This window comes from Mustelus asterias, chromosome 13, assembly GCF_964213995.1.
Source record: "Mustelus asterias chromosome 13, sMusAst1.hap1.1, whole genome shotgun sequence".
Lineage (NCBI taxonomy): Eukaryota > Metazoa > Chordata > Chondrichthyes > Carcharhiniformes > Triakidae > Mustelus > Mustelus asterias.
Window position 1 is genome coordinate 92,669,059 of NC_135813.1, and position 22,193 is coordinate 92,691,251.

The following is a 22,193-nucleotide window of genomic DNA, read 5'->3' on the forward strand; positions in this document are numbered from 1 at the left end:
GTGAAGCGCAGATTTGTTATGGATTAAGCTTCAAAGCCAGGCCACAGTGCAGGAGCGCAGTGATGCTTCCTGCAGGAAACAAGGGTCAGGGTCGATCTGACGGCCAGGCGAGAAAGGGTTAAGCAACTTGTCACACTCCTAACACAATAGGTGAGGGAATGTCAAGAAAACATGGATCTAACAGGCAGACATGACTCAGGCGTGACTCAGCCATTATGTTAGCAGTGGAGAGATTAAAAAGGTTTAGGATCTCGTCGCTACGTTCAAATCGGTCCATCAGAGATCAATTTCTAGCTTGTTTAGTGCACTATTATTCTGGTAGATAAACACATCTATGGTCCTCAGTGTATGATCCAACACTGTATCATTACCTCACTCAGCTCAGCATGGGTGCTGTCATGTTTTCACATCTCCTTTGGCAGATTTTTAAAAATTCATTCGTGGGACATGGGCGTTGCTGGCTGGCCAGCATTTATTGGCCAGCGTGTTCCGCACACACGAGGACGGCCTCAACCGGGATATTGGGTTCATGTCACACTATTTGTAACTCCCACAGTTGCGTGGACCTGCAGAGTTTCACTGGCTGTCTTGTCTGGAGACAATACACATCTTTTTAGCCTGTCTTGATGCTCTCTCCACTCACATTGTTCTGTTTCTTAAAGACTTGATTAGTTGTAAGTATTCGCATTCCAACCATTATTCATGTAAATTGAGTCTGTGTCTTTATAAGCTCTGTTTGTGAACAGAATTCCCACTCACCTGAAGAAGGGGCTTAGAGCTCCGAAAGCTTGTGTGGCTTTTGCTACCAAGTAAACCTGTTGGACTTTAACCTGGTGTTGTTAAACTTCTTACAGCATTTATTGCCCAGCCCTAGTTGCCCTTGAGAAGGTGGTGGTGAGTGATTGATACAACTGAATGGCTTCCTAAGCCATTTCGGAGGGCATTTGAGAGTCACCCACATTGCTGTGTCTCTGGAGTCACATGTAGGCCAGACCAGGTAAGGATGGCAGATTTCCTTCCCTAAAGGCCATTGGTGAACCAGATGGGTTTTTCCGACATAAAAGCACATTACTGTGGATGCTGGAATCTGAATCAGCTTTGACAAAGGGTCACCTGGACTTGAAACGTCAACTCTTTTCTCTCCTTACAGATGCTGCCAGACCTGCTGAGATTTTCCAGCATTTTCTCCCTTTGGCTTTTTCCGACAATGGTTTCATGATCATCAGTAGATTCTTAATTCCAGATTTTTTTTATTGAATTCAAATTCCACCATCTGCCGTGGCGGGATTCAAACCCGGGTCCCCAGAACATTAGCTGAGTTTTGGGATTAATAGTCTACTGATAATACCACTAGGCCATCTTCTATGTTTCTAAAGGTGCAGCAAGGATGTTCCCAATGATGGGGGTGTCCAGAACCAGGGGTCACAGTCTGAGGATTCAGGGTAGACCATTTAGGACGAAGATGAAGAGACATTTCTTCACCCAAAGAGTGGTGAGCCTGTGGAACTCATTTCCACAGGAAGTAGTTGATGCCAAAACATTGAATGTATTCAAGAGGCAGCTGGATATAGCACTTGGGGCAAACGGGATCAAGGGTTCTGGGGAGAAAGCAGGATTAGGCTATTGAGTTGGATGATCTCACGGGATCCAGGGTGAGGTTGCTAAATGGATACAAAATTGGCTTGAAAGACAGAAGCCAGAGGGTAGTTGAAGGGGATTGTTTTTCAAACTGGAGGCCTGTGACCAGCGGTGTGCCTCAGGGATCAGTGCTGGGTCCACTGTTAATTGTCATTTTACATCAATGATTTGGATGAGAATATAGGAGGCATGGTTAGTAAGTTTGCAGATGATACCAAGATTGATGGCATAGTGGACAGTGAAGAAGGTTATCTCTGATTGCAATGGGATCTTGATCAATTGGGCCAGTGGGCTGACGAATGGCAGATGGAGTTTAATTTAGATAAATGCGAGGTGATTCATTTTGGTACATTGAACCAGGGCAGGACTTACTCAGTTAATCATAGAAACCCTACAGTGCAGAAAGAGGCCAATTGGCCCATCGAGTCTGCACCGACCACAATCCCGCCCAGGCCCTACCCCCATACCCCTACATATTTTACCCACTAATCCCTCTAACCTACGCATCTCAGGACACGAAGGGGCAATTTTAGCATGGCCAATCAACCTAACCTGCACATCTTTGGACTGTGGAGGAAACCGGAGCACCTGGAGGAAACCCACGCAGACATGAGGAGAATGTGCAAACTCCACACAGACAGTGACCCAAGCCAGGAATCGAACCCAGGACCCTGGAGCTGTGAAGCAGCAGTGCTAACCACTGTGCTACCGTGCCGCCCTAATGGTAGAGCGTTGGGGAGAGTGACAGAGCAAAGAGATCTAGGGGTACAGGTTCGTAGCTCTTTGAAAGTGGAGTCACAGATGGACAGAGTGGTGAAGAAGGCATTTGGCATGCTTGGTTCATTGGTCAGAACATTGAATACAGGAGTTGGAACGTCTTGTTGAAGTTGTACAAGACATTGGTAAGGCCACACTTGGAATGCTGTGTACAGTTCTGGTCACCCTATTATAGAAATGATATTATTAAACTAGAAAGAGTGCAGAAAAGATTTATTAGGATGCTACCGGGACTTGATGGTTTGAGATATCAGGAGAGGCTGAATAGACTGGGACTTTTTTCTCTGGAGCGTAGAAGGCTGAGGGGTGACCTTATAGAGATCTATAAAATGATCAGGGGCATAGATCAGCGAGATAGTCAATATCTTTTCCCAAAGGTAGTGGTCTAAAACTAGAGGGCATTGGTTTAAGGTGAGAGGGGAGAGATACAAAAGTGTCCAGAGGGGCAATTTCTTCACACAGGGTGGTGAGTGTCTGGAACAAGTTGCCAGAGGTAGTAATAAAGGCGGGCACAATTTTGTCTTTTAAGAAGCATTTAGACATTTACATGGGCAAGATGAGTATAGAGGGATATGGGCCAAATGCGGGCAATTGGGACTAGCTTAGGGATTTTTTAAAAAGGGTGGCATGGACAAGTTGGGCCGAAGGGCCTGTTTCCATGCTGTAAACCTCTATGACTCTACGATCAGCCCATGATCGTGATGAATGGCAGAGCAGGTTTGAAGGGCCAAATGCCTCCTCCTGCTCCTATCTTCTATGTTTCTATGCCTCCTCTGAAATGGTGTCATTTATTTGACACCAAAGGGGTATTATCTGAGCACTCCATGGGTGGAATATTCTGCTCTTGCTACGGTGAAGAGCTTGGAGACAGGAAAGACATGGTAATTCGACAAGACAGTGGTGTTCCCCTGCCACCTCCCTGCCTCAGACAGAAGCAAGTCCTGGGCAGTAAGGCCCATCCATGAACTTCCTGCCACACCATCTGTTGAGGCACATAAATGACCAATTATGGCCAGTTAAAAGCTTTGCCCTATTGGTGCTGGGATTGATCCAGCTGCGGGTGGGCCCGGTCACCAAAAAAGGACAGCTAAAACTATGCTGCCAGCTTGTCATCCCCCCACCCCCACTGCCCCTCCCAAAGCCCACCCTGGGGAGGGAGTCTCATCATCAAAGGCTTAACAATGGGACTGAATATCAGGAAGGGGGGGGGGGGGAGCCGCTGAACGCCACCTGACTGCCCTTATTGCCAATCTCCCTACACACCTCTGCCCACAATACCGCCACCAGGGTTGCACGGTGGCACAGTGGTTACCACTGCTTCCGCACAGCACCAGCGACCCGGGTTCAATTCTGGTCTTGGGTGACTGTGTGGAGTTTGCATGTTCTACCCGTGTCTGCGTGGGTTTCCTCTGGGTGCTCCGGTTTCCTCCCACAGTTCAAAGACGTGTGGGTTAGGTGGATCGGCCATATTAAATTGCCTTTTAGTGGCCCATGATGTGTAGGGTTAGGGGAATTAGTGGGGTAAATGTTAGGGGTTACAGGGATAGGGTCTGGGTAAGATGTTCTGACCTGAGAGTCAGTGCAGACTCAAAGGGCCGAATGGCCTCCTTCTGCACTGTAAGGATACTATGATTTCCTCCATCCATTGCAACCCCCACCCCTCCACTCATGCAGCCCACCATAGGGGTGGCGATGGCCTAATGGTATTATCGCTAGACTATTAATCCAGAAACTCAGCTAATGTTCTGGAGACCCAGGTTCACTTCCCACCACGGCAGATGGTGGAATTTGTATTCAATAAAAAATATCTGGAATTAAGAATCTACTGATGACCATGAAACCATTGTCGGAAAAATCCATCTGGTTCAGTAATGTCCTTTAGGGAAGGAAATCTGCTGTCCTTATTTGGCCTGGCCACCATGTAACTCCAGAGCCACAGCAATGTGGTCGGCTCTCAACTGCCTTCTGAACAAGGGCAACCAGGGATGGGCAATAAATGTTGCCCAACCAGTGATGCCCATGTCCCACGAATGAATAAAACAAAACATTATTTACCTGTAACGTGGGTCACTCTGCAATCCTGGGACTCTGATTGGGGCTTTTCCTGCAGCAGCCACCATCTCCCTTGTGGCGGTGCTGAGCACAAGAGACGCTGGTCTCTGATTGGCTGGCAGCGCTCAGTGGGTGGCCCACCTGCCGCCTCGTCACTGCCTGATTGGCTAGTGGTTCACCAGGCCTTCCCGAAAAGAGGCAGCACGGCTCTCTTGCCAGCTCTTCCACTGGCAGGCAACATCTCCGACTCCTCAAGAAGATTTTACCCCACGTCAGGGTTGCTAACTCTCACCAGATGTATCTCCAGAGGTTTGATCATGGGATGTCTGCCTGCGCAACATCTGGTGATTTCAATCATGTGACCTCTGGTCATATGATGTCCGATCATGTCCGATTCAAGTGCTACCTCATAACTAACCTTTCTGTCATTTAATCTCTCCTAAGTTAAGTTTATTTATTAGTGTCACAGTAGGCTTACATTAACACTGCAATGAAGTTACTGTGAAAATTCCCTAGTCACTACATTCCGGCACCTGTTTGGGTACACTGAGGGAGAATTTAGCTAGGCCAATGCACCTAACCACCACACTGTGGGAGGAAACCAGAGCACCCGGAGGAAACCCACACAGACACGGGGAGAACGTGCAAACTCCATACTGACAGTGACCCAAGACGGGAATTGAGCCCAGGTCCCTGGCGCTGTGAGGCAGCAGTGCTAACCATCGTGCCACTGTACCACCAACCCCCCATCACAGAATTTTCTTTTGTTTTTGTCCCACCCGCCCCTCGCTTAAACTGTATTACATCTCCAACTTTTCCTCATTCCGATGAAAGGTTATGGACCTGAAACATTTGCTGAAATCTTGCTGCCATTTACACTGGTGGGATTTTACAGTCCCGCCAATGGCACAGTTTCCCCGGTGGTCAAGGGTGCATTCACCGGGAAGCCCTATTGACAATGGCGGGATCGGAAGATCCCACCACCGACAAGCGGTGCACAGACTCCCGCCGCCACTAAACACGCCACAGAGAGGGAGGAAAATCCTGCTGAGTAATTCTGCTTTTCTCTCCACAGATACCGTCCACCCTGCTGAGTTTGTCCAGCAATTTCCGTTTTTTCCCTGCTGGGTCCGCTCTAAATGAGTGTCTCCACAGAGTAGTTTGTGTCCCAATTGTTGTCAAGTATGAAGTTGGGAGAACTGGAACACCACTCTTCAAAGTTTGCCTTAAGGATTTTAACAGATGCGGAACTTGCTGAGCTGCAGTTTGTTCTGTGGTTTGAGCCAGTGCAGGGACCATTGGCAGGTATCACGATTCTACCTCACAATCCTCAAGCCTTCCATCCGAAAGGTGTCAGGGGAGATGTCATGCCCGCGTTAGCCGTCAGCCAGAACAGCGACGTGGGCGCAAAGTTTTGCGAGAGTCGGGAAACGCCATTCTCACCAGTGAGATCGTGTTTCCCCATTTCCCACAGCCTTTGCTGATGTCATAACCAAGGTTCTGCCCACAACGGGTGAGAACCTCATTAATTTGAGCCCCCTCTGCCCACATGATCCCCCACTCCGCCTCCATGATCCCCCCTCCGCCCACATGATCCCCCCTCCGCCCACATGATCCCCCCTCCGCCCACATGATCCCCCCTCCGCCCACATGATCCCCCCTCCACCCACATGATCCCCCCTCCACCCACATGGTCCTCCCTCCACCCACATGATTCCCCCCCTCTGCCTACATGGTCTCCCCCCTCCACCCACATGATCTCCCCCTCCGCCCATGAGGTCCCCCCCTCCGCCCACATGGTCCCTCCTCACTTAGTATTCACATCACATCAGTGAGGTTCACCACAGCTTTATGAAGGTGGAAAATATTCGAGGGGATCCCGTTGGAGATGCCAAAGTAAATGCGTTCCCTGAGGGGAGAGGAACATGCCATCTGGTGGTGCCACCCTATGCCAGGGAGAGATACCCAGGTAGGCTCACTGGGGAGCTCCATTGGAGTGGTTGTCTTTACGTGTTGGGGAGGCTGATACAAGGGGGGGGCGGGGGGGGGTGTGCCCTTGAAACTGCAGTGGTGGGTGGGAAGGCGGGGGGGTACTGTGCCTCGTGTGGGAGATAAGGGGGGGTGTGGGATCTGAGAATGCAGTGGAAGGGCGTGGTGTGGAGAGGGGCTGGGCCCTGAGACTGTGCTGTTTGGGGGTAGTGTGGAGGGGGGAGGTGGGTCCTCTGCCTGCGAGAGGGAGTGGTGCGATGTTGGTGTTGTGGTATGTGGGGGAAGCCCCGTTGCTTGTGCTGTGGATGGACGAGGGTGGAGGGAAGGTGATGCTTGTGAAGGTGGTCACCTTATCCGTGTTGAGGGGCTGGGGGGCATTCACGTTCCGTACTGATTTTGGCATGCTTTAATAATGGTGTCCCGATCTCCGTGGAGCAGCCTTGCCTGCTCTACCAGGCTCTGCCCCACCCCGCCAGACTGAGGGCGTCAAGCACGCCCAGTCAATGCCAAAACATCTGGTCTCGAAACTGGGCTGTGCCGCTGGATAGAAACATGCCGGCTTTCAGTCAGAACCGGACACTGACAAAGAGAGAAAATTCCACCTGAGGCCTTTTGCTGGGCTGTAGATGTGAGCCGCGATGTGTGAGGCTGGACGATGAGTGGCTATGTTAATGTGATTGTTAAAGAAGCCATCCCCTATGGACAAGCCCTCCGTACACACAGGATTTGCTCAGATGAGGAGGATCGCAACGGACACCTCCAGACGCTGAAAGATGCCCTCATAAGAACAGGATATGGTGCTCGACTCATCGATCAACAATTGTGACGCGCCACAGCGAAAAACCGCACCGACCTCCTCAGAAGACAAACACGGGACGCAGTGGACAGAGTACCCTTTGTCGTCCAGTACTTCCCCGGAGCGGAGAAGCTACGACATCTCCTCCGGAGCCTTCAACATGTCATTGATGAAGACGAACATCACGCCAAGGCCATCCCCACACCCCCACTTCTTGCCTTCAAACAACCGCACAACCTCAAACAGACCATTGTCCGCAGAAAACTACCCAGCCTTCAGGAGAACAGTGACCACGACACCACACAACCCTGCCACAGCAACCTCTGCAAGACGTGCCGGATTGTCGACACGGATGCCATCATCTCACGTGAGAACACCATCCACCAGGTACACAGTATATACTCTTGCAACTCGGCCAACATTGTCTACCTGATACGCTGCAGGAAAGGATGTCCCGAGGCATGGTACATTGGGGAGACCGTGCAGACGCTACGACAACGGATGAATGAACACCGCTCGACAATCACCAGGCAAGAGTGTTCTCTTCCTGTTGGGGAACACTTCAGCAGTCACGGGCATTCGGCCTATGATCTTCGGGTAAGCGTTCTCCAAGGCGACCTTCACGACACACGACAACGCAGAGTCGCTGAGCAGAGACTGATAGCCAAGTTCCGCACACATGAGGACGGCTTCAACCGGGATCTTGGGTTCATGTCACACTATCTGTAACCCCCACGACTTGCCTGGACTTGCAAAATCTCACTAACTGTCCTGTCTGGAGACAGTACACATCTCTTTAACCTGTGCTTACCGCTCTCTCCACTCACATTGTCTGTACCTTTAAGACTTGATTAGCTGTGAAGACTCGCATTCCAATCATTATTTTGTAAATTGAGTTTGTGTCTTTATATGCCCTATTTGTGAACAGAACTCCCACTCACCTGACGAAGGAGCAGCGCTCCGAAAGCTAGTGGCTTTTGCTACCTAATAAACCTGTTGGACTTTAACCTTGTGTTGTGAGACTCCTTACAATGTGATTGAACCCAGTCCTTTCAGCACTTGGCATTCTCAGACATACATTCTATTAGCACGACTCCAATCAAAAGCCTGGGCTTGAGCTGATTTCTCTTCCCCTTTACCATCCCCCCAAAGGCTTGGCTTTTTCTTCATTTGTTTGTGGGACATGGGCATCGCTGGCTGGCCAGCATTCATTGCCCATTCCTAGTTGCTCTTGAGGAGGTGGTGGTGAGCTGCCTTCTTGAATCGCTGCAGTCCACGTTCTGTGGGTTGACCCACAATGCCGTTAGGGAGGGAAATCCAGGATTTTGACCCAGCGACTCTGAAGAACGGCGATATATTTCCAAGTCAGGATGGTGAGTGGCCTGGAGGGGAACTTGCAGGTGGTGGTGTTCCCATGTATTTGCTGCCCTTGTCCTTCTAGATGGAAGTGGTCGTGGGTTTGGAAGGTGCTGTCTAAGGATCTTTGGTGAATTGCTGCAGTACATCTTGTAGATAGTACACACTGCTGTTACTGAGCGTCGGTGGTGGAGGGAGTGGATGTTTGTCGATGCGGGCTGCTTTGTCCTGGATGGTGTCAAGTTTCTTGAGTGTTGAAGCTAAACTCCCCAGGCAAGTGGGGAGTATTCCATCACACTCCTGACTTGTGCCTTGTAGATGGTGGATAGGCTTCCCTCTCATCCTCCTGACAACTCATTGCCCTGAGTGAGATTCATTAACTAACTCAGTGCGGATAAGGGATCAAAGCTGTGCCCCTTATACCTCTGATTAACTCAGTACCACGCTGGGTGATGCATTTCCTCATTATGCCATCAGAAAGCTGCCTGTCGCATCGTTAATCATGGGACTCAATGATTAGTGCGCTGTCCTTTCACATCTGGGATTTGTGGTGTGAACCGGACTGATGAATGTTCTCCCTTTAGTCATCCGCTGTGAAACCTCATCCTCAATTCATGTGTCCATATAATCCCCAAGGAGAGGAGAGTGCGTAAAGCAGCCGTTCCTTCATCACTAACACATTCTCACATTGTTAACCAACTAAGTAAAGCGCTGGAGAGTAGGGGAGGTGGGTGGAAGTGGGGGTTGGGGGGGGGGGAGCTTTAGGTTACGCCGTTCTTTCAGTAAATACATTGCAGTTTAAATTGTCCGGGTTGTCCCCCATTCTCCTTGTGTCGAAGGCTCTCTAAACGGTTTGGTGCTACATAGTGTTTCCACATTTCCTTTGGTAGATCTTACAAAATAAGATCTTGTTCAGTCTCTGTTTCTCTCAAAACAGGAGGGTGTTTCAATGAATAAATTCTTCATCAACAGCTGTAGTGCCACTACCTCAAGCAATCAGAACTGAGTTACAGAAAGGCATTGTGTGGTGATGGTGTAAGGCACTGCATTGACCTCCCCACGTGTTCAATAATGAACATCTCATTCAGTTGTAGATTGCAGCTCAGTTTGGAGGTGTAATTCTTCACATGGAATTGATCCCCTGCTCTCTCCAAGATTAGCCCATGATCTATTCAATCCCAACTGATCCCAACACTACGGAGCAGATGTTCCCCAAGGAGACGGGAATCAGGAGTGTGTACTGTTTTCAGATCCCAAACCCACCTTCGATGGGAAACTGACTGAAGTCAAGATCTTCAATTGGCACGGAGATAGATTCTTGTCCAATTAAGGACAGAGTGGTTGCCCTTGACACTGGAGGGCCAGTCAGCAGCCTCCCAGCCTCCCCTACCCACCGGTTGCAGTATAAGATAAGATGGGGAGGCGATGGCCTACTGGTGTTATTGCTAGACTATTAATCCAGAAGCTCAGTGAATGTTCCAGGTTCGAATCCCACCATAGCAGGTGGTGGAATTTGAATTCAATAAAAGATATCTGGAATTAAGAATCTACTGATGACCATGAAACCATTGTCGGAAAAACCCACCTGGTTCACTAATGTCCTTTAGGGAAGGAAATCTGCCATCCTTACCTGGTCTGGCCTACACATGACTCCAGAGATGACATATTGATTGACTCTCCACTGCCCTCTGAACAAGGACAACTAGGGATGGGCAATGTCCCACAAATGAATTTTTAAGAAATAGATTTAAAAATAATTGGGAGCGAGCCTCAGTGACGACTTCTTCCAACCCCATTGCTTAAAAACTTCAGTAGTAAAAGACCAGACGCAGCTCGGCCACCAATGAGACTGAGAGAAGGAGCCCCTCTGCAGGGTGACCTTTGACCGCAGTGTCACCCAGGGATGGAAGGTAGAACCTGGGGCATTGATTGGGTTGTAGACCCCCAGGCGATTGATCTGCCCCGCCCCCTGCTATAACAGGGAACTGGAGGGCAGCTGGAAAATTCCCAGTCAGCCTCCATTACCAATCTCTGACAAGGCTCCTAATGAGCCTAATTGTCTGCATTCCTCGTGGAAGTCTTCCCAAGCCTCAAACCCCCATCAGTAAAAATGCCAGACATCAGAAAAGGGATCGGCAAGCCAGTGTGCCGGCTGGTTGTAACATCTCAGGCCCTGGTCCCTTGGTTTCTGATTGCTGGGCCCAGAACATCAGCCAATGACAACTAAACTAGCATTTCAGTGCAAGAAAGCACGAGCTTCCATTTATACAGCGGTAGATAATTGGCAAGGTAAAATGTAGGAAATAGCCACTTTCTACCGGCCATTCCTCCATCAACTGCCCTTAAATCAATTGCCCCAGAACACAAACCCTATGATGTCAGGAGAACGTCATGAGGAAGCGAGCAAGAATTATTCCCACCAAAGGCACTAAAGTCACCATGACAATCAATCACCTGGGGCGGGATTTTCTGGCCGCACTTGCCCCAAGACTGGAAAAGGTCAACGAATCTTTGCAATGTCTTGTCCCGCCCTCTATGATTTCTGTGGCAGGGCGAGACAGGATTAACTCCCCCCGCCCCCCCTTTCAATTACGTTTTAAAATGAATTCAAAAACAGATAGAGGCCATTGGCATATTTTGATACACAAGCCGAATTCATAGTTGTAATTTTGCTTTGAAATGCTGTTGCCTTAATGGCTGTACTTCTCCAGCTAACTCAGTAGGTGTCCATCCTATCTCAGCAATCCTCCTGAGCTGTTCCTTTGATCCAAATACTTGCTCCCAGCTCTGCGACCAGAGGTTAATCCTTCTGTCGCTTAACTCCAGTTTTCTGGGCTTCCTTCTCCCAACCGCTCTGCTTTGTCATCTTTCCCCGAGCTTCAAGAATCTCCAAAAATTTCTCTTCCTCTTCTCTTTGGTGGCCTCACCGAGAACACACCCAGTATTTGTTTGTGTGTATTTTTTTCATTGCTTATTGTTCAGTTATATGTTTTGAGGCTTTTTTAGCGTGAGGACATACTTAAAGTTTTATAATACCACAATTAAGACTGGTTCTCACTCAAATCGAAGGTAAGAAAATGGGTATACATATCCAGAATTAGAAGGTATGAGGTTATGAATGATGTTTGCTTGTTTTATGAAGAGATTGAGTAGTTTAGGCCTATACTCACTGGAATTTAGAAGAATGAGAGGAGATCTAATTAAGGTATATAAGATGCTAACAAGGATTGACAGGGTAGACATAGAGTGGATGTTTCCCCTTGTTGGACATTCTAGAATGAGAGGCTGTAGGTTTGGGCTAAGAGGTGGCAGATTTAAACAGAAATGAGGAGGAATTACTTTATTCAAAGCGTCATGAATCTGTGGAGTTCTCTACCCCAGAGTGCTGTGGACACCAGAACATTAAACTTGAGAAGATAGATAGGTTCTTAATTAGTAGCGGGATAAAGGGTTATGGGAGTGGGCAGGAAGGTGGAGATGAGGCTGAGATGAGATCAGCCATGATCATATTGAATGGCGGAACAGGCTCGAGGGGCTGAACTGCCCACTCCTGCTCCGAGGTCTCATGTTTGGCCCCTCACAGCTACTGCATGGATTCCAATCTCAGAGGCAGATCAGTCTGCCCAGCCCCCGAGATGTCTCTCATCACATCAGTACCAATGTTCCAGATTAATCTTTTTGGATCCTACCGGAAGCCCTCGAACTTTGTTTACCTGGGTTGACGTTTGGTCGATGACGGACACCGTAGATGCTGGAAGAGTTTCGGCCATGTCAAAGGTCACCTGAACTTTTTCCTGTTGAGCAAGATTAAAACAGTAAATTTAATCACCTTCAGCCATTTTCACTGCTTGAAATGTCTAAAATCATCGATTGTGACAAAGGAGTCAGGTTATCCATTTTCTAGTAGCCTGATCCATTATTGTGTGCAAATAACAAGTGACACAACAATTTTAAAAAGTGGCCTTGTTACAAAAAAAAGTCATTATTCTGATTGGTTCAAATAACCAATATAAATATGAACACAAAGAAGAAAGTACAAACAGCTATTGGTTCCTTTAGCTGCTTGACAATTTGATACTATTGCGACGGTACTGTGCCTTTAAGAATGTTTTTATAAAATCATGTTCTCTGCAGTTTGTTATTACTTTGTTTTTTTATTGTGGCAATGGCTGCCTGCTTAGATGTCTTTTTATTGCTGCTTAAATGGTTTAAATGGAGTTTTGTTTATTTTTACTCTGGGCCTAATGCACTTTCTAGGAGTTTTCGACCTTTGGAAGTGTGGTGGGAAGATTGACTGACAAGTCAAAGTCAGGTGATTCCTTCACAGAGGAACCCAAGGATTCACTTTCAGCCTTAATTAGAAGCTGTGTGGAATCCAGACTGAAAGACAGTGGGTGGAATTCTAGGCCGCGCTGTCTGAAAGACAGAAATTCCTGCCTGAACGTCAATGGGATTTCACGTTGTCTGCAACGTGGCCGCTAAAATTCCAGCAGCGGGAGGGATGGGAGAATTCCGGCCAGTGTCTCTCTCTCCCTGTTATTAAAAATTCTGCTATCTCGGAAGCAGTATTCTTGCCATCCTGGAGTGAAAGTTTTGCTGTAAGTGGTTTGAGGGCTTAAAGTTGGAGGTCAGCAGTGCCTTCATCTCGACCTCGAGGTGCTGGGATTTCCAGAACGGAGAAGGCAGCGTTTCCATTCTATCCAAAGGATTGATTCACAGCAGGTATTGCTGAGCTGCAAAACTATATGAGCATTCTTATTTTCTGTGCTAAACCTGGGGCCGGTGTATGTTTATAAGGAGGTTTGGTGTATTGGAACAGTGCATTTAGCTGTTAAGCTTTATACAATATCATAGTTGTCTTTTTTGCCTTGCTTGTAATTGATAAAAGTTATTGCTAATTTTCTTTCTATGTGTTAAATGTATTCTGAAATAAACTTTGTTTGATAAAAACTCCCTTGTGGGTCATTTGAATCATACCTGCAGTGCAATATCATGAGTGGGATTCTGCCAAAAAAATTCTAAGTGTCAAATTCATGTAAAAACTGGAGTAAATCCCAATGATTTTTTCAGCTGGATTTTCAAAATGTATCTCCCACACTCTGTGCACTGCAGAGTGCCTCAGGGTGAATCACGCTGAAATTCAGTGGACAGGGCCTATTCCCGCTGGAGAGGCCGGCAGCATAGCGCTGAGCGGGTCACTGCGCAGGCACCGATGTATCATCGTTGAGATCAGCGCATGCGCAGTGGTCCCGCACTGCCGGCCTCCTGATCGCTGGCCAGCCCCATGATCCCACAAAGCTGGCCTGCAGAACCCCTCAACACCAGATCACTGGTCTTCCGGATGTGTCTGGGCCCCAACCCTCCCCCAGCCCTCCGACCTGCCACGATCTCTCTCCCCCACCATTATTGGCCTGCCATGATCTCTCTCCCCCACCTCGGCACTGCCAGATGCCCGTTAGGCAGTGCCAAGGTGCCTCCCGGACATTGCCACTTTGCCCCTTGGGCAATGCCAGGGGGCCAGACTGGCACTGCCAAGCTGTCAATGCACAGGGGCACCAACCCCTTACCCCCGACCATCTGGGGGGCCTCCATGGCCCCCCTTCACTCCAGCGGGGTCGGGCCACTGGCTCCCAACTAATGGGGAGCTGTTGTAAACCCCACTGGAGTGAAACACTCCTTGCGGGGGGCGGGAGAGGCTAGCGGGCCTGGAAACTTCAGTCCTGGGCCCGCTAATGGGACTCAAATAATTTATTCAGCTCCGTGCCGATTTCTGGCAGTGAGCTGACATCGGCGGAAATCCAGCAGCCGAAGACACGCGGAGGCCGTGGCCCCCTGCAGGAAGCCTGCTACACAGCCTCTGCTTGAGTCACCCGGCTCTCTACTCGAGCAGCACAGCAGGCTGGGAGAATCCCCCCTCCACCCCCCCACCTCCCCTCCCCCACCCCCACCCCACCCCCGTATGTTTATCCGAGTCAAATTCAAATTGCAAAACCTATGGCCTAGGCTGACTTCAGAAAATACCTTGGTGTTTCTGACCTGGATCATAACACTGTTCAGAAGATTTATAGCATCCACAATTCACGATTCCTGAAAATGGATATTTAGAATTTACCCGTATGATTACCCGTTACACTTACAAACATTCATCAATTCCCAACTCAATAAGCCCACACTTTTCCCTGCTTTTCCTTTCTGCTCCAACTTGCATTCATGAAACCATTCCAAAGATCCCGTTCCTCTCTGCACTCTTCTCGACCTCAGTAGTTTGATGTCCCTCAGAAGCTGATTCCCACGTGTGCATGATTTCCTCGCCCATCTTTACCTTTCAAACATTCTCCATCCCTTCTCATAGAGTCATAGAGCTTACAGCGCAGAAAGAGGCCCATCAGCCCATCGTATCTGTGCCAGCCAGCAAGCACCATTCTATCCATTCACAATGTCAGTGTCGGAGCTATCAACTGAATCCGTCTGCTGTGCCAATCAGACAACGTTCCAACTGAACAGCACTGATGTAATTAATGCAGGGCTTCAACAAATAAAGTGCACTTCTGAATATTAACGAGAATTTACCCGATTGCAATCGGGCTGTCGGCCACAAGCTCACAAGACAATCCACTTTAACTCATCCGTCTACAACAACCTTCAGATGCCCACCACAGAGCCTAACGGTGCTTAAATCACTTCCTGTTGCTTTGTACCTTCACCATCTTACTCAGAGTCCTTTCAAAATATTGATCACTCTTTATACATAGCTCACCTTCCTTGCACTAATTCTAAATTTGTGTTTCATAACTTTGATGGGAAAGTGGGTGAGCTTTTATCAACATACAAACATAGAAAACAGGAACAGGAGTAGGCCATTCAGCCCTTTTAGCCTGCTCCACCATTCAAAGAGCAGAGAACAAAGAATAGTACAGCACAGGAACAGGCCCTTCGGCCCTCCAAGCCTGTGCCGATCATGATGCCCTAACTAAACTAACAAAAACCTTCTGCCCTTACTCAGTCCGTATCCCTCTATTCCCTCCCTATTCATGCATCCATCCAAATGCTTCCTAAATGTTGCTATTGTGCCTGTTTCCACCACCTTCTCTGGCAGCGCGTTCCAGGCACCCACCACTCTCTGATGATCATGGCTGTTCATCCAACTCAATAGCCTGATCCCATCTTTCCCAAAGAAACAGAAAACAATGTTTTAAAATGTTTCAATGTTCTAAAATGCAGGATGGAGGTGAAATTTTTTTTTAAAACCCCGTATCCCGCTATTCCCATAATTTATCTTGGAATAATGTTGTTGATTCATATTTTGCATATACGTTTAGATCTTAAGATGTCTGGATGCTATCCTGCAATCCTCTCCATGGGATCAGAACTCCTCAGAACATTCTACTGCCTCCCACGTCCCGCCAGTGAAAAATCTCCACATTCCACTTCTGTCCCCTGTATCTCAGTCTTTGCTAAAGATTACTAACAATAAATATCCAAAGTTAAAGGGCAATCCATAGAAATCTAACCAATTTGGCAAAATTCATGGCTTCCAAACGATCTCAGTAAGAGTTTTAACAACACCAGGTTAAAGTCCAACAGGTTTATTTGGTAGCAAATAGTATTTGCTACCAAATAAACCTGTTGGACTTTAACCTGGTGTTGTTAAAACTCTTACTGTGTTCACCCCAGTCCAACGCCGGCATCTCCACATCATTCCAAAAGATCTAACAAACTTCACCAGGGCAAATAGAAAGAAGACATGTAGTTATAGAGACATTACCTCCTTGAATCTATCCAGCTGAGATACAAGGGTGCGCTCGTGAAAGAGCATCTGTAGCCTCTCGTGCACATAGTTGTGACACATCTCCTCGAACGTTGCCGCTCTCTCGCTGTTTCCGTGGCGTGGATTCTGAAATCCGGGCGTGTCCACCACCATGATTGACGTCAGTGCCAACTGTTGGGAAGAGACGGACCTGAGGAATGTAGAGACAGAAGTGGGTGTCAATCCACAGACCGATGTTGCTTTTCCATCTGTTCAAATGGCAAATATAGATTTGAACTTTCAATTAGACTTATAGGCCAGAATTTCACCGGCACGCCCGCCCGAGGCTCGTAAGATCCCGCCCGAGGCCAATGGAGAATGCCGTTCTGCAAGCCCCGCCCACCCCGGAATCGGGGCGGGTATGCCAGTAAAATTCTGGCCGTACAAAGGATCACCATTGCCCAAATTCAACATCGGAGCAGAAAGAGGCCACTCGGTCCCTCGAAGCTATTCTGACATTCAGTAAGTTCATGGCTGAACTGCATCATCCACATGCCTTTGTCGCTTCTTTGGACACGGGTGAGGTCCCTGAGGATTGGAGGATAGCGAATGTGGTCCCGTTGTTTAAGAAGGGTAGCAGGGATAACCCAGGAAATTATAGGCCGGTGAGCTTGACGTCCGTGGTAGGGAAGTTGTTGGAGAGGATTCTTAGAGACAGGATGTATGTGCATTTAGAACGAAACAATCTCACTCTTAGTGACAGACAGCATGGTTTTGTAAGAGGGAGGTCGTGCCTTACAAATTTGGTGGAGTTTTTCGAGGCAGTGACAAAAACGGTTGATGAAGGAAGGGCCGTGGATGTCGTCTATATGGATTTCAGTAAGGCATTTGACAAAGTCCCACATGGCAGGTTGGTTAAGAAGGTTAAGGCTCATGGGATACAAGGAGAAGTGGATAGATGGGTGGAGAACTGGCTTGGCCATAGGAGACAGAGGGTAGTGGTCGAAGGGTCTTTTTCCGGCTGGAGGTCTGTGACCAGTGGTGTTCCGCAGGGCTCTGTACTGGGACCTCTGCTATTTGTGATATATATAAATGATTTGGAAGAAGGTGTAACTGGTGTAATCAGCAAGTTTGCGGATGACACGAAGATGGCTGGAATTGCGGATAGCGAAGAGCATTGTCGGGCAATACAGCAGGATATAGATAGGCTGGAAAATTGGGCGGAGAGGTGGCAGATGGAGTTTAATCCAGATAAATGCGAAGTGATGCATTTTGGAAGAAATAATGTAGGGAGGAGTTATACAACAAATGGCAGAGTCATCAGGAGTATAGAAACACAGAGGGACCTAGGTGTGCAAGTCCACAAATCCTTGAAGGTGGCAACACAGGTGGAGAAGGTGGTGAAGAAGGCATATGGTATGCTTGCCTTTATAGGACGGGGTATAGAGTATAAAAGCTGGAGTCTGATGATGCAGCTGTATAGAACACTGGTTAGGCCACATTTGGAGTACTGCGTCCAGTTCTGGTCGCCGCACTACCAGAAGGACGTGGAGGCATTGGAGAGAGTGCAGAGAAGGTTTACCAGGATGTTGCCTGGTATGGAGGGTCTTAGCTATGAGGAGAGATTGGGTAGACTGGGGTTGTTCTCCTTGGAAAGACGGAGAATGAGGGGAGATCTAATAGAGGTATACAAGATTATGAAGGGTATAGATAGGGTGAACAGTGGGAAGCTTTTTCCCAGGTCGGAGGTGACGATCACGAGGGGTCACGGGCTCAAGCTGAGAGGGGCGAAGTATAACTCAGACATCAGAGGGACGTTTTTTACACAGAGGGTGGTGGGGGCCTGGAATGCGCTGCCAAGTAGGGTGGTGGAGGCAGGCACGCTGACATCGTTTAAGACTTACCTGGATAGTCACATGAGCAGCCTGGGAATGGAGGGATACAAACGATTGGTCTAGTTGGACCAAGGAGCGGCACAGGCTTGGAGGGCCGAAGGGCCTGTTTCCTGTGCTGTACTGTTCTTTGTTCTTTGTTCTTTGTTCTTGGCTTCATATCCCATCATACACTTGGCGAGCAACAGTCTATCAACCTTAAACCGGGGGAGGTAGCGGACGCAGATATGATAGTGACTTTTAAGCAGCGTCTCGACAAATACATGAATAGGGTGGGAACAGAGGGATATGGTCCCGGAAGAGTAGGGGGTTTTAGTTGAGTCGGGCAGCATGGTCAATGCAGGGATGGAGGGCGAAGGGCCTGTTCCTGTGCTGTAATTTTCTTTGTTCTCTTTGGTCTTAGGTTCAAGGTTAACAATTGAGCTGGTGTCTAATGCTTTTTGTGTCAGAGAATTCACTACTTCCCTTTATTCCCAAAACTCCTTTCGAAATCACACCACACTGATTTTAAGGTTGCATCTGTTTCACACTGGACTCAGTCCCCCACCACCCCCCCACCCCACCCCCCACCAGCCAGAAGCATTGCTCTTTATGTACCTCAGCAATTCTTTCCAAAATTCTAAGACGCTCAGTCAGATCATCAAGCAAGGAGGTTATGCTGAACTTATAGAAGACACTAGTTAGACCTCAGCTGGAGTACCGTGGTAGTTCTAGGCATCATATTGTGGGAAGGATGTGAACGCATTGGGGAGAGTGCAGGAGAGGTTTACAGGAATTGGTCCAGGGATGAGAAACATCAGTTTATGAAGATAAATTGGGGAAGTTGAGATTATTCTCCTTGGCGAGAAGAAGATTGAGAGAGGAGATTTGATAGAGGTGTTCAAAATCACGAGGACTCTGGACAGATTAGGAAGAGAGAACTTGTTCCCACTTATAAATGGATCGAGAACAGCACAAATTGAAAGTGATTTTCAAAAGAAGCAAATGTAATGTGAGAAAACTCTTTTTCACACAGTGAGAGGTTCAAGTCTGGAAAACACTGCCTGGAAGTGTGGTGGAGGCAGTGTGGTGAGGTTCAACCAAGGGATTCAAGAGGGCATTAGACGGTCAGTTGAATGGAAACAATGTGCAGGAGTACGAGGAAAAGGCAGGGGAATGGCAATTAGTCATAATGCTCATTTGGAGAACCGGTACAGACATGATGGGCTGAACGGCCTCCTTCTACACCATTACAATTCTGTGAGTCTGTAAAGTTCTATATTTTGGGGTTGATAAGACAAACTCTCTTCATAACCTAACCCTTAGAGCCCTGGTGTTTTTCTGGTGAATCTACACTGAACTCCTTCTGAGGCTGGTATATACAATTTATGTAGATGAAAAGAAAGGTATGTATTAGCAGCACAGTGGTTAGCACTGCTGCCTCAGCGCCAGGGACGCAGATTCGATTCCCAGCTTGGGTCACTGTCTGTGCGGAGTCTACACGTTCTCTCCGTTTCTGCGTGGGTTTCCTGCAGGTGCTCCGGTTTACTCCCACAGTCTGAAAGGTGTGCGGGTTAGGTGCATTGCTAAATTCCCCCTCAGTGTACCCGAACAGGCGCTGGAGTGTGGCAAATTGGGGATTTTCACATTATTTCGTGGCAGAGTTAAGGTAAGCCGACTTGTGATGAAAAAATAAATAAACTTTTATTTGTAAGATTGATATTGTACCAGTAACAGTCACCAATTCATTTAAATCAATACTCCATCATATTTGCAATGTCTGAAAATGATTGTTATTGTGCCAGTGGCTGAGGGGAGATGGGTAGCGTTGTGGTAATGTCATTGCACTAATAATCCAGGGCCCAGCTAATACTCTGGGATCTTGAATTCAAATTTAAATTTGTTTAATGAATACAGCAGGAATATAAACCAGTCTCAGTACTGGTGACCGTGAAACTGTCATCGATTGTCGCTAACCATAGAATCCCTACATGCAGATGGAGGCCATTTGGCCCATCGAGCCTGCACCGACCACAATCTTACCCAGGCCCTATCCCCATAACCCCATGCATTTACCCCGCTAATCCCCCTGACACTAAGGGGCAATTTATCATGGCCAATCAACCTAACCCGCGCATCTTTGGAGTGTGGGAGGAAACCGGAGCACCCGGAGGATACCCACGCAGACACGGGGAGATCATGCAAACTCCTGAGGCCAGAATTGAACCCGGGCCCTTGGCGCTGTGAGGAAGCAGTGCTAACCACTGTGCCACCATGCCGCCCCTAATCCCCGATGATTGATATAAAGATGTTTACCTGTTAATGAGCATGATGATAATGGCAAATAGTTCTTCATATAATCCAGCGGCCATTCCTTCCACACATTCCAAACCTGTCAAACGAGGGCCTAAGTACAACAAAAGAACACACATTGCACATTTTACACTCATATGACAACGTCAGTAACTTTCCTCTCCAACAGTGCGGGCTAGATTCAAAACCAAATCTCAAAGGAAAGGGCCAACTACATTCCATGCCTACCCACCTCCAACTCAGAAAAAAGCCCCAGAATCTTTTCCTTCCTTTGTGAGTCCAAACTATACTTTGGAACTTGCAAAATATCAGACCATTCGCAATAACGATGAGACCAGAAATGAGGGGCAATGCATATCAGAAGAGGATTGATTTGTTGCATCTCTCCTTCCTCGAAAGAAGGCCAGAGATGACCTGACTGAGGCCTCTGAAGTTACGAAAGGTTTTGAAACAGAGTAGAAACAAAGTACAGGGTTTTCTAAATAAAAGCAAATTACTGCAGGTGCTGGAATCTGAAACCAAAAGAGAAAATGCTGGAAAATCTCAGCAGGTCTGGCAGCGTCTGTAAGGAGAGAAAAGAGCTGACATTTTGAGTCCAGATGACCCTTTGTCAAAGCTAGAAGGCACAGAAAGTGGGAGATATTTATACAGCAGGGTGAGGGAACGGAAGATGATTGACCCGTCAGTCTAAATATCTCCCACTTTCTACGATGAAAGAAAGACTCCTTGGCCAGCAGGGTGGCACAGTCGTTAGCACTGCTGCCTCACAGTGCTAGGGACCAGGTTCCCTGCTTGGGTCACTGTCTGTGTGGAGTTTGCGCATTCTCCCCGTGTCTGCGTGGGCTTCCTCTGGGTGCTCCGATTTCCTCCCACAATCCAAAGATGTGTGGGTTAGGTTGATTGGCCATGCTAAAATTGCCCCTTAGTGTCAGGGGGACTAGCTGGGGTAAATGCATGGGGTTATGGGGATAGGAGCTGGGTGGGATTGTGGCCAGTGCAGACTTGATGGGCTGAATGGCCTACTTCTGCACTGTAGGGATTCTATGAATTCCCCAGCCATTCACGCCGGAGGGATTCTCTGGTCTTGCCGGCAGCGCATCCCCGCCCCCGGGCTTTCCATTGACAGCGGCGGGACCAGAGAATCCTGCTGCAAGCAAACAACGCGCCACCTCCCGCCGGTGGGAAACACACAGCTGAGAGGTTGGAGAATCTCGCCTCTTCCAAGGTTAAGGAAAATAGGCTTTACAATGCAAGACCAAACTATTGTTTCAGCTAGATGTTAAACTTGAAGCATGAATTTGAGGATACCAAATGAACAAGACAAACTAAAGGACGAGCCGCTCCTTAAAGGGCAGTGTAACAAGAACAAACGGTTAAAGGAAACTTGGCAAGTGAAATTAAAAGATCATTCTGAGTGGAGACAATGCACTTCATCCACTGTGGGTGCACACCAGTTATAGTGTCACCTCATAGTCACAGCAGAGTCCTCCAGACCCACCAGTCGTGGGAAGGCTGGTGAGCAGGGGAATGGAATTTGTCCTGGGAGCAAAAATTCATTTCCGAACAGCGGGATGAAATTTAGGAATTGGAATTTTGGGACTTTAAAGGCAGTACGAGCTTCCTGGTGAACAACGTTGAGAAGCCCTTTTGCAAG

General features: G+C 48.0%; 1 protein-coding gene across 5 annotated transcripts in view; it reads right to left on the bottom strand.

Annotated features, from left to right (window-relative positions):
* The window catches only part of LOC144502880 (unconventional myosin-XVIIIb-like), a 363,270-nt gene that overhangs the window by 203,449 nt on the left and 137,628 nt on the right, over positions 1-22,193 (bottom strand). For all 5 annotated transcript variants that reach the window (XM_078227267.1, XM_078227266.1, XM_078227270.1 and 2 more), the window contains 3 exons: positions 20,543-20,633; positions 16,374-16,566; positions 12,322-12,402 (listed from right to left, as the gene is read on the bottom strand). In XM_078227267.1, coding sequence (XP_078083393.1) covers positions 12,322-12,402; positions 16,374-16,566; positions 20,543-20,633 — 365 coding nt within the window. The remainder of the gene's footprint in view (positions 1-12,321; positions 12,403-16,373; positions 16,567-20,542; positions 20,634-22,193) is intronic.